At 44.8% G+C, this 12,835-nt stretch overlaps 1 protein-coding gene across 4 annotated transcripts in view; it reads right to left on the reverse strand.

Annotated features, from left to right (window-relative positions):
- Positions 1-832: 832 nt before the first annotated feature.
- The window catches only part of chd3 (chromodomain helicase DNA binding protein 3), a 124,078-nt gene continuing 112,075 nt past the window's right edge, over positions 833-12,835 (reverse strand). The window contains exons 40-41 of one of the 4 annotated variants that reach the window (XM_063048875.1): positions 8,175-8,328; positions 3,278-3,402 (exon numbers count right to left, since the gene is read on the reverse strand). In XM_063048875.1, coding sequence (XP_062904945.1) covers positions 8,210-8,328 — 119 coding nt within the window. In that variant the 3' untranslated portion in view covers positions 3,278-3,402; positions 8,175-8,209. Of the gene's footprint in view, positions 3,403-8,174; positions 8,329-12,835 lie in introns of those variants that run through there. The other 3 variants (XM_063048877.1, XM_063048876.1, XM_063048878.1) reach the window with 3 other exon arrangements.

The following is a 12,835-nucleotide window of genomic DNA, read 5'->3' on the forward strand; positions in this document are numbered from 1 at the left end:
ACTACTGCAGTTGTACAAGGCCTTGGTGAGACCACACCTGGAGTATTGTGTGCAGTTTTGGTCCCCTAATCTGAGGAAAGACATCTTTGCCATAGAGGGAGTACAAAGAAGGTTCACCAGATTGATTCCTGGGATGGCAGGTCTTTCATATGAAGAAAGACTGGATGAACTGGGCTTGTACTCGTTGGAATTTAGAAGATTGAGGGGGGATCTGATTGAAACGTATAAGATCCTAAAGGGATTGGACAGGCTAGATGCGGGAAGATTGTTCCCGATGTTGGGGAGGTCCAGAACGAGGGGTCACAGTTTGAGGATAGAGGGGAAGCCTTTTAGGACCGAGATTAGGAAAAACTTCTTCACACAGAGAGTGGTGAATCTGTGGAATTCTCTGCCACAGCAAACTGTTGAGGCCAGTTCATTAGCTATGTTTAAAAGGAAGTTAGATATGGCCCTTGTGGCTACAGGGGTCAGGGGGTATGGAGGGAAGGCTGGGTTCTGAGTTGGATGATCAGCCATGATCATAATAAATGGCGGTGCAGGCTCGAAGGGCCGAATGGCCTACTCCTGCACCTATTTTCTATGTTTCTATGTATCTTGGTACACCTTAATTCGTTCGGCACAATATTGTGGGCCAAAAGGCCTATTCCTGTGCTGTACTTTTCTGGGTGACAATAATACACCAGTTCCAATTACATCCCACCAAGTAACAACGTTGACGGGCCAGAGCTCTGACAGTACAAAGAATGTTCAGTGATACAGGAACAGGTGAGACGTGTGAATATTAGTTCCTTACCCCTGCTGGGTCACTGGGTTGTGCGAAGGGAAAAAAAGGAAAGCTCTCAGCCAGATCCTCCCAGTGATATAGGATCAATGCACAATGGAGACAATTTCAAATGTGTAACAAAACAAAAACTTTAATGAAAAAAACAATTCTTCAAAATATTCTTTTAAAACAAAGGATATTAAGTAATAAGATGTCAGCTGAAACAGATTATTATGCAGACATAATTTAAAGAATATATATTTTTTTCCTTTGTAAGCAGTCTTTTTGCCCCACACTTGCTCACCATGCTGGTGTTGAACGGATTGAGACAGACTGCGAGAAAGCAATGACAACCCAGGTCACGGAAGTAACATATACAATGCATATGGCACAGAACTGGCACGATATTCTTCCCACCTCCCCCCCCGGTCCCAGAATATCCCTGGAATTGGTGCCACCCCACTCTTAACCCTTACTAGCTAACCTCATTGGCATCTTGAAGCTCAAACCAAGGAAGTAACTTTTGGGAAGCTATTCTATGGCGGGGCAACTTTGTGGAAGGGGCAGGGTTGTGAGGAAGCAGAGTTTTCAGCTGCCTTCGCTCCTGTAGGCTGGCTAGTGAGGGAACCTGTACCAAGTCCGTGGGTTCCACCTTACCAAGTGCTGTTGCTCCACTTGACCCCAGACACTCCTAGCCCAGGAGGGGTGTGTAATAGATATACCCAGGAAAATAGTAGGACCACGATCAGGGATGAGGAAGTTCACCTAAAGACGGTGGCGAAGGAGTGGAAGGGTTATGGGTAAGGAGGGTGAAGGAAAAGGAGACTCATTTTTCCAGACGACTTTGTTAGATACCAAGATCAACTCCTTGGTGAGTGGGAGGACCCTGGGTGGAGAGGACAAGGGAACAAGTTCAAGCTGTGCATCTCAAACCCCCTCCATCCTCCCGAATTTCTGGTGGTCTTGGGCATATGGAGCAAGAATAGCAGTTTGTCTTACCCCTCCTGTCAGGGATCACAGCTTAGGAGTTTAGTGAAAGGTGATTGTAGTAATTATAGAGTAAATTTAAAACTCTTATGCTTAACACATCCAGATTAAATGTAAACATTAAATAAAGTGAGCACAGCGAGTCAGTCAGCTTAGGAAAGAGAACATACTGGCCACAATACAGCTAGTCAGCTTCTTTCCAGTAACAACCCTCCCCACTCCCCCCCCCGCCGAGAATATTAACCCATTTTCCATTCATTGTTGCTGACTCCCATCCTTCTGGCCTTTCACCTTCTGCTCTTTGCACATTTAAAACCAGTCTTCATTTAATGAACTCCAGACCATGAGTGAGAACCAATGGCCAGGTATAGAAATGCACAGAATGCCAATGTCTAGCATTGTTCAGAAACAGGGTTTTTTTTCTACCCATCCCAGTTCCTACCTCCCCAACCCTCAAACCAACTCATGATCTAATTTAAAGAAACAAGAACACCATTATTGGCTGTATAATCCAACAGCCAAGTTGTTTCAAAATGGCTATCCTTATGAGTCAGAGTACAGGCACAAAAACATTTTGACAATAGGGACCAGAAATGCAATCAGATGTGGACCACAGCTCCTTCAGACACATGCAAAAAGGGGGTCTGTTATAAAGAACTTGAACAAAGTTTAAAGCTGCAGTACCCTACAATTGCTGCCAAGATTACAGTATCCCTATCTCAACCTCCCATCCAAAGTATAGACAGAATCTCAAGAAACCAATTTATGACATGCACACAAAAAGGTTTCTGCACACCATACATGACCAGGCTGCACTGCTCAGAATTCCTTCTGACCACCAGCCCACTTCTCACTGACCCGACATGCAATCAGGCCCAATGCATTCACAATAGCCCTGTCAGTAGTGCAACTACCCATCAGCTAGGCCAACTGGGAGATAACTAGCCAGAACAAGATTTGATCCCTGATGAGGGAGCCCATCCATAGACATTCCATGGTGCATTTTGCAGCGGGGACAATGTTGAGAACTAAGCACATTCCCCACACCTTCATTCTCCGAACTGTATAACTAGTCTGAGATTAAATAAGAGTTCAAGGGCTTATTTGCTGAGCTCAGCACCATTCCTGACAGCAGGTTGGCTTGTTTAGATTGTGCCCATTTTTACTTGTCAACTGTGAGAAAGAACCACAAATAGGTGGGTTGGGATAAGTCATGGATGGAAAAGATTCTACATTTCTATAACTACTCAAAGTTAGGATCACCGACAGAGAAACACAATGACTACTGCCACCAGTGGTTTGCCTCTTGACTGCTGGCTCTGCGAGTTTGGGATGTTGGAAGGAAGGAAGGAGGTAATTGGAGGGGTATCTAGTATGTTATTTACCCATCTTTTCAAGGAGAGATGTTCCTTCTCATACTCACTCACACACACACGCACACACACAAACCCCTGGGGCAAAAACACACATGAAGGATATCTTTAGTCTTGTGTTTCATCTCTCAAAACAAAATATGAACACAACTGATAGTGAGGGCAGGAAGGGTGGTCAATCATCTATACATATTATTTCCCCTCTCTTCTCTTTCTTTTCCACGTTCACTCCTTCTTTGATGCTCTCTTTTTTCTCCAAAGCAGAAGGACCATTGGATGCTGTAAGAGGTGAAGGAAGAGAGAAAGGGGTGTCATTCAAGGTGTGACTTGGTATATCCTGATGATAATCAATGTCTTTGAAAGAATCAGTAACTCAAGTAATAAGAACAGCAACTTTCCTCTTAAGGAACCAGATTCCACCTCCCCACTTAACCCACACCGCCCTTGTGTCTTTCACATCCTTACTTTGCTTTGAAAAGGCAGAACTCAACAATTTCTAGGAATGGCTGGTGGTCTACTCATCTGAATCAGTGTGTTCAGTTCAGACACAGCTCCATGGGCAAATGACACTGGCCTTGAGGGAAACAAGTGCAGAATACAATGGTGCACAGTGACTGGTATTCCTGTGAGTTCAGCAGATGGTGGACGGAATGGAGAGAGAGGGGGTGCCTGCTGGTGGGGTAAGTCACTATGACTGCAGAGGTTAGAGTAAGAGTGTCCCAGTGTGACATGAGAAAGTTTTTCATTTTAATGGACATATAGAGCATTCAACTCTAAAAAAAATTTCTGAGCTTTCAAAACATAGGCAGATAGCTCCTAGACTGGGGTATTGAGTTACAGAAACAAGAAGGATAGCCAAGAGTTATGGTACGCATCAGCTACAACCACAACCCTCTGGAATAGTAGGACAGATTCGGAGGTGGGTGGGTGGGGGTTGCCGTGCTGAGGAGTGAGTGGTCTGTCCTCTAACAGTGCTGTAGCTGGCTGGGTATTTCATTTGTGTCAGCTTACTTTCATTTTGTCACAATGGGTAAAGCCTGGCTCTCCTTTTGCACTGGAAGAGCCAGCTTGAGTAGGGACGCTTAAGTGTGCAACAATTGGCAAGTGAATTGTAGACTGGGACAATATATTTCCTTTGTATAAGCGATTTCTTGATTTTTTTGAAGAAGTCATTTCTAGGAACAAACCCACCAATCTTAGCCTGCATCTCCCTACCAGCTATCACACTTCCAATGGTAGCTTTTATTGCAGATGCTAAAATAAGAATGTGGAAGACTTTACCCAAATAAATGAGACTGAAAGCACCACTCTCCCCATACAACATGGATGAATAATGGTACGCAATGAATGGGAACGACACCACCGTACCAGGTAGTGTAAACATGTCTCAATGGACAGCTGGGATCTGTGACCAAACAGGGATTTGCATCAGATCACGTGACCGACAGATTTACAAACACCACACAGCTTGGGATCAAACTGGGAAGAGGGTTCTTAGAATCCACTACTGGTTTTATGCGATATTGTTCTCTCTGTCTAGCATACACTGCATAACTTAAACCTTATGTCACATCACCCATCATAACAAATTTCAACTAGCCCAAATCCACTTCATCCTCAGTGAGTCTGATTCCTCTCAGCTCTTTTAAATAGGAATATTCTCTTCAGTTCTCTTCATCCCCCACCCATACTGACATCAACTGAAATCTGCTAATCCCCTGCATACTGAGAGACAACCTTGCTTACATCGATAGAAGGCAAGGGAGCTGGAAAACGACAAGTAAATACACACCAGGTTTTCTGACAGACTTATTAACATTAACTTGGCTGCTGGGTTCTGTCATACACAATCTGCGCTATATCTATGTCAATAACCTGCTGTTGAATTACACTGAATACGAGGCATTGAAAAACATTGAAATATGGAATAAAGTAAATTCTAATGAACCATTTACCTCCCCACAGATATTTCCAGCATTTTCTACTTGCACATTGATCCAGTTGCCCTCAAGTGTCAAGCATTAAATAAACTCTGTTCTTTGTGTAACCCAACACACAATACTTCAGCACACTAACAAACTGTGCAAAGTTTATGAAAGAAGATGTCACCATCTGTAAGTAAAAACTAGACAGAGAGATCAAACCTGGGACACCTGTGAGGTGGATCAGGCTTGGAAAATGCCCTGTGGTCGAGGATCAATGATGAAGGAAATGACTGAGCTAACAAGCAGAGGGATAATCTCTCACCAGCAAGACTCTGGAGGGAATGGGCTATAATTTAATATTCTTTGTTCTGCATCTGAAAACAAATCATGGAGGAATTTGGGGAAGACCAACTCATTAGCATGTAGCTTTTATTAACTCTAAGCTAATTACTTCTTGGATACAGTTGGGCTTGCTCTGATAGTGTGTTCCTCCCTTGAGCACAAGGGTGGATCATCGACACCTTCATACTCTTTGGGGGTGGAGGCTATTCAGTTGCAGGGAAGATCACCGTCAGGAGCTCTGTGCTCTGCAAGAGTGCACCAAACTCTCACCCAAGATTTCTTTCTTAATGAGCAGAGCCTGGTGAGGCAACTCGGACAACTTATTCAACTAAAAACGTCATGCCATCACCACTTCTCAGGAGTACCTGTCAGATTCTCAACTGACTTCACAGCAGAGGTAAAATAGTGATGTTTGTCAAACTAAATGTGGACACACAACATTACATGACATCTGCCAGCAGGGGACATAAGTTAGCTTTTAATCGATCTGCCACTTAGAATCTCTGCTGCCATCCCAGCCGTGGAGCAGGACTGGAATACTGAGGGAAGGATACAAGGTGGGCTGGGTGATTGTGCACTGCCAACTATATCAGTCATATCACAAACAAGAGGAAATCTGCAATGCCAGAAATCCAAGCAACACACGCAAAATGCTGGAGGAACTCAGCAGGCCAGACAGCATCTACAGAAAAAGAGTACAGTCGATGTTTCGGGCCGAGACCCTTCAGCAGGACTGGAGAAGAAAAAGATGAGGAATCAGAGTTAGAATTTGGGCGGAGGGGAGGGAGAAACACAAGGTAAAACTGGGAAGAGGGAGGGGTGAAGTAAAGAGCAGGGAAGTTGATTGGTGAAAGAGATACAGGACTGGAGAAGGGAGAATCTCATTGGAGAGGACAGAAAGCCATGGGATAAAGACAAAGGGGGAGGAGCACCAAAGGGAGACGATGAGCAGGCAAGGAGATATGGTGAGAGGGGAAAGGGGATGGGGAATAGAGAAGGGGGGGGGCATTACCAGAAGTTAGGGAAATCGATGTCAATGTTCACATTATCTGGTTAGAGGCTACCCAGACAGAATACAGGGTGTTGGTCCTCCAACCCGAGTGTTGCCTCATCATGACAGTAGAAGAGGCTATGCATGGACCTGTCAAAATGGGAATGGGAAGAGGAATTAAAACTGGGAGATACCGCTTTTTCTGGGGGACAGAGTATAGGTGCTTGATGAAGCAGTCTCCCAATCTACAAAAGGCCACACCGGGAGCACCGGATACAATAGATTACCCCAACTGGTAGAGACAGAAGAATTGAGAGAAGGGGATGGTATTTTTACAAGTAACAAGGTGGGAAGAGGTATAGTCCAGGTAGCTGTGAGTCAGTGGGTTTATAATACACATTAGTGGATAAGCTGTCTCCAGAGAAAGAGACAGAAGAGACAGAGAGACCAGGAAAGGGAGGGCGGTGTTGGAAACAAACCAGGTAAACGTGAGAATAGAGTGGAGGCTGGAGGCAAAGTTGATGAAACCAATGAGCAGGAAGCTGCACCAATGCAGTCGTTGATGTAGAATAGGAAAAGTGGGGAAGTGACCAGTGTAGGCTTGGAACATAGACTGTTCCACGTAGCCAACAAAGAGGCAGGCATAGCTGGGACCCATATGAGAACCCATGGGTACACCTTTTGTTTGAAGAAAGAGGGAGGAGCCAAAGGAGAAATTATTGAGAGTGAGGATAAGTTACGCTTGATGTAGAAGATTGGTGGCGGAGAGGAACTGGTTGGGTCTGGTGTCCAGAAAGGAATGAAAAGCTCTGAGGCCTTATTGGTGAGGCAATGGAGGTGTACAGGTACTGGACATCCATGGTGAAAGTAAGATGCTCAGGGCCAAGGAACTTGGAAATCATTGAAAAGATCTGCATCGATGTAGATTGGGAGACCGCTTCACCAAGCACCTACGCTCCATCCACCAGAAAAAGCGGGATTTCTCAGTGGCCAACCATTTTAATTCCACTTCCTATTCTGACACGTCCATCCACGGCCTCTTCTACTGTCGTGACGAGGCCACATTCAGATTGGAGGAGCAACACCTTAATATTCCAGTCCTGACGAAGGGTCTCGGCCTAAAACGTCCACTGCACCTCTTCCTAGAGATGCTGCCTGGCCTGCTGCGTTCACCAGCAACTTTGATGTGTGTTGCTTGAATTTCTAGCATCTGCAGGATTCCTGTTGTTTGCCTTAATATTCCATCTGGGTAGCCTCCAACCTGCTGGCATGAACATTGATTTCTTGAAATTTTGGTAACTGCCAACCTCCTCCCCCGCCCCCGCTTCTCAATTCCTCATCCCCTTTTCCCTCTCTCATCATATCTCCTTGCCTGCCCATCACCTCCCACTGGTGATCCCCCTCTTTGCTTCCCCTGGCCTTCTGTCCTCTCCCATCAGATTCCCCCTTTTCCAGCCCTATATCTCTTTCACAAATCAACTTCCCAGCTCTTTACTTCACTCCTCCCTCCTCATCTTTTCTCTCCAGTCCTGCTGAAGGGTCTTGGCCTGAAACATCGACTGTATTCTTTTCCATAGACGCTGCCTGACCTGCTGAGTTCCTCTAGCATTTTGTGTGTGTTGCTTATTTCAGTCATAGGCTGGGTTGGGTCTTGTGTCACAGTTCAGAGGTCTTGATGGCGAGAGTCTCCCCTTCAGTGCTACTGAACATTTAAAAGGCAGATGAGACATAGCATTCAAACGATCAGCTATCACAAGAAGCAAAGTGTGAGTGGGATGGTAGTGATGCTGCACCTGTGATTCCCAGCGTGTTAATAGGAAGCTTGTCGTTACTGAAAGAGATGAGCCTCTGGGTGGGAGGCTGTGGAAAAGGCTGCGGGAGGATGAGGTGCCCCTGGCTTGGGTGGGCTCCAGAAACGGGCAGCTGAATGCTCACTGGTAGGGGGAACTGTACAGGGCCTTGGACAAAATGGAGGGACAGAGGAATAAAGCAGGAGGCAGATGGAAAAAAAAGGGTGAGGATGGGGAGGGAGTCAGAGAGGAACAAGACAAAATGGGGTTTCAGAGAGGTATGAGAGAGTGCGCTGGTGGTATTAGAGAGCAGCAAAAGCGAGTGGGTTGCATTACAGGGAAGTGTGAGAAAGAAAGGGAGAGAGAGGGAAACGAGAAGGGAGGGAGAGGGAAACGAGAAGGGAGGGAGAGGGAAACGAGAAGGGTGGTGGAGGGAGGGAGAGGGGAACGAGAGAGAGAGGGAGAGAGAGAGAGATGGGAATGAGAGTGAGAGAGAGAGAGCGTGGGGAGGTAGAGGGGAATGTGAGAGAGAGGGGAGGGGGAAGGGGAGGAGGAGGACGAGGTGGGGAAGGAGGGTTGGCGTGAAGAGCGAGAAATGGGAAGAGAAAGCAGCAGGGAGGGAAGGGGAACAGGAGTGCGAGGAGAGGCAGAAAAGTAGAGAAATGGAAGAGAAAGGAAAAAAACAACAACCCTTTTGTTAGTGCAATAACCAAGCTGATGGAAACACCAGTCTCCAACACATCTGCCTAGCACACAGGACCTTCCAAGTGTTTACTCAACATAAACTCATTTTCTTTTATTTTTTCCCCAACTTCCTGCACACTGTCCTAACCCAAAGTGATCCTGATGTGGTCCAGCACAGGATAGTGGAGGGCGACACAGTTGATCACAATTTTGTCCTTGGTAAAGGTGAGCAAGGTGAGCTCATTTTCAAGAGCTGAGTTAACAGGAAAAAAAACCCAAAACACATCTAATACCTCTGCAGCAAGCCATCCCATGATATTGAGGACAATTGATAAAACTAGGACCTCTGTCTGGAGGCCTGTCAGTTCTGCTCAAAATACTGTTCTGAGGGCCACAGGGTAATAGGAGGCATCAGTGGCAAAGGTAACTCAGTCAACTAATGAAGGCAGAACAGAGGACATGGGTTACAGACTTTGTAATGCTTTTGAGAAAGATGCAGCATGGAAATGTTGGCCCAGAAGGTTAAGACAAAAGGAATCCAAGTGACATTGGCCAACTGGATGCCAAATTGGCATGGTGGTCAGAAGAAAAGGTTAGTGCTAGATGGGTGTTTTTCTGACTGGAAGTCTGGAACAAGTGGCATACTGCAGGGATCAGAGCTGGGACTTTGTCTCTAACATAGATGAGAATTCAGATGGTCTAGTTAGCAAGTTTAGAGACAAGACAAAAATAGTTGGATTTGTAGATAGCAAAGAAAGCTGTCTAATGATACAGCGGGATGCTAACTAGCTGGAAAGAGGGGCAGAATGATGGCAGATGCAGTTTAATCCACACGCGTGCGAGATGCACGGTTATTGGAGCTGCACGGTAGTGTAGTGGTTAGCATAATGTTTTACAGTACAGGCGATCCAGGTTCAATTTCTGCCACCGCCTAGATGGAGTTTATATGTTCTCCCCATGACGACATGGGTTTTCTCTGGGTGCTCTAGTTTCAAAGACAAACCGGTTGGTAGGTTAATTAGGCATTGTAAATTGTCCTGTGATTAGGCCAGGATTAAATCGGGGAACTGCTGGGCAGCGCAGCTTGAAGGGCCAGAAGGGCCCATTCTGTGCTGTAACTCAATCAATAAATAATGCACTTTGAAGGCAAATTCAATGGAATGTCAATGTAGAGACATCTTGGAGCACACATCTTCAGCTTGCTACTAGTGACAACACGGGTAAGTGGGGTAGTGAAGATATTTGGTACACTTGTTTTCATAGACCAAGGCATTTAGCATACCTTCAGTATAAGATTTAGTATGCCATCTTACAATACATTACACAATATTTCAAATGCAATTTTAGTAAAGTTTTGGTCACCAGACTACAGGAAAGATACTGGAGCAATGTAGATTCATCAAAAATAAGGGCTGAAAATGTAAGGAGAGACTGGATAAACTAGGTTTTCTCTCACTAGAGCACAGGAGACTTTAGAGGTTCATGAAATTATGAGTTGGCAGATATAGCATAGATATTTTTCTTTGCACAGGAGAACGTAGAACTAGAGTACACAGGTTTAGGCTGAGAAGGGAAAAGTTTAAAAGGAGATCTGAGGGCAAGATTTCCCACACAGTGTGGTAGTTATCTTGAACAAGCTGGCAGAAGGAGCATTTAAAAAGAATTTAGACAGGTCTTCAGACATGAAAGGCTTAGAAAGATACGGGTCTAATGTCAGCAAATGAGATTAGCGTAGAGTGGCATCACTGTCAGCATAGACAAGTGAATTAAACGGGCCCAATTCCAATGGACTAATGGAAAGGAACTCATCTCAGATGACTCATGGATCGAAATATAGATGGATGTGGGAAGGAATGAGATCAACTGCAAGAGTAAGGAGGCAAAACAACACAGAAATTTGTGCACACATTTTAATCAAAAAAGGGAGAAGGGTAAATGGCTGGGTGATCTGAATGGGAGGAGTTCTTGTCCACTGGCAAGACTAAAGGGTGACAGTTTTGATTTGTAAAGATTGTAAGGGTTTAATGGTGTAAGTGTTGAGAAAATTGTTATTGTAGGTTAATCCAAAAAGAAGTAATGTTGATTGATGAAACCTGTGGAATTTATTATCACACTGAGTAATTAAGGCAGATACAACAGAAATCTGTAAATGCAAGCCAGATTAACACTGGAGTGTGAGTGTCTTGTACAGAAACACTGGTGAGTTGACATACAACTGACACAGGTCCCTGGCATGGATTAAATGGCCTGACCGCTTTGGATGTGGCAATTATACGTCAGACTAACTGCAGTTTTGGGATTAATAATCCCACACAAGGACAATGGGGAAAGGAACCTACACAGTTTTGGGGTTGATAATCCCACAAGGGGGTGGAGATACTGAACCCACACAGTTTTGGGGTTGATAATACCACATAAAGAGAATGGAGTTGTTGAACCCAGTTTTGGGGTTGATAATCCCACATGAGGATGATGGGGATACTGAAATCACACACTTTTTGGGTTGATAATCCCACATGGGGACAATAGGTGAACAGAACCCACATAGTTTTGGGGTTGATAAACCCACTTAGGGATGATAGGGAAACGGAACCCACACAGTTTTGGGGTTGATAATCCCACATGCAGACGTTGGGGATACTGAAAACACAGTTTTAGGGTTGGAAAACCTACATTGGGATCCGGATACCGAACCCACACAGGTAAATCTACCCTTGAAATAAATTAGGAGAAAGTTCACATGGAACTGACTTTTGGAAAGGGATGTACTGAAATACTATCTCTAACAAAAGGACTTACTCCAGCCCAGTCAACAATGTGATCACACTGTGCCACTCTCGACAGACACCTTGTTGAAAACCATACTGCCCTATACAGTCCAAAGATAGAAATTAATGAGGCCTAGGTAGGCTGAATGACAAGAATAGTTTGTCCAGTGTATTAAAGTCAAGTGTTTGGAGACTGGGCTGTCACTTTATAAATATCATGCACAGTTAATCTCCACAGAGTATATATTGTATGTACCAGTTTCCAGTAATAACGGACAATGGATGATGTAGATATCATTTCAGGTCTTAATTTCAACCATTTACTGTGTTTCTATTATCTGCTTTCCTCAATCCCAACAGCTAGGCTGTGAGAATAACCAGAGCCTGAATGCTGTGAGAAGAGAGCATATAGTCACTGAAATCTGTACACACATCTTTCAGGAAGCTAGCTTGCATCCTAGCCAACTTCATTATAATGCCTGTACTCTCCCATACCTCTTCTTCAAGTTTTGGGGTTGATAATATCTTTTCAGTACAGACCAGCAATTTTATCTGGAATTAGGCAAACCTGTTTCTTACTGAATACACAAATACCAGTTCTGGGAGAGATTCAGCTTTGTGTCTAATCTTGCCAGGCACATACATTATATACTAGATGCAACAAACCACATGCAGGGACTGAGACATTGATGATTCCACTTCAGCAACACAGCAATTTGTAAACCCTCAATGGGCCACTATCTGACCATCTTTATGAATCCTTGCAGTATCCATGCGTGAAACAGTCAACGTGTTACACACACACTGGCTGATATGCTTGCTTTGTTGTGACACTGCTATCATCTACAAAGTCTCACCCTCATCTATCCTGAGGTATGCTCCTCATTGTCCTGAAAGGCATTTTGTTGAGGTCAGTGCCTTTGGTGCAGTGCTTATCTAGTCGCCTAGTGAGGACAACATCCAGAAAGGATGGTTCTGCTGCATGGCAGTCAGATAATTACACAGTAGCTCCTGCCCATCCACCCACCACACTCCTGCCCAAAGACCTGACATATTTTCTTCTCTGGTGTCTGCCAAGGTGACATTGGTCACCTCAGCACCAGGCCAATGTCAAGCAACAATGTACGGCTTCAGTGTCTTATACATAGTGCTCTCTGCACCCAGCAAACCGTACACAATGAGATGCTGTTTAGCCCTCAGCTTGACTTGCAG

Source organism: Mobula hypostoma, chromosome 5 (assembly GCF_963921235.1).
Source record: "Mobula hypostoma chromosome 5, sMobHyp1.1, whole genome shotgun sequence".
NCBI classification, from domain to species: domain Eukaryota; kingdom Metazoa; phylum Chordata; class Chondrichthyes; order Myliobatiformes; family Myliobatidae; genus Mobula; species Mobula hypostoma.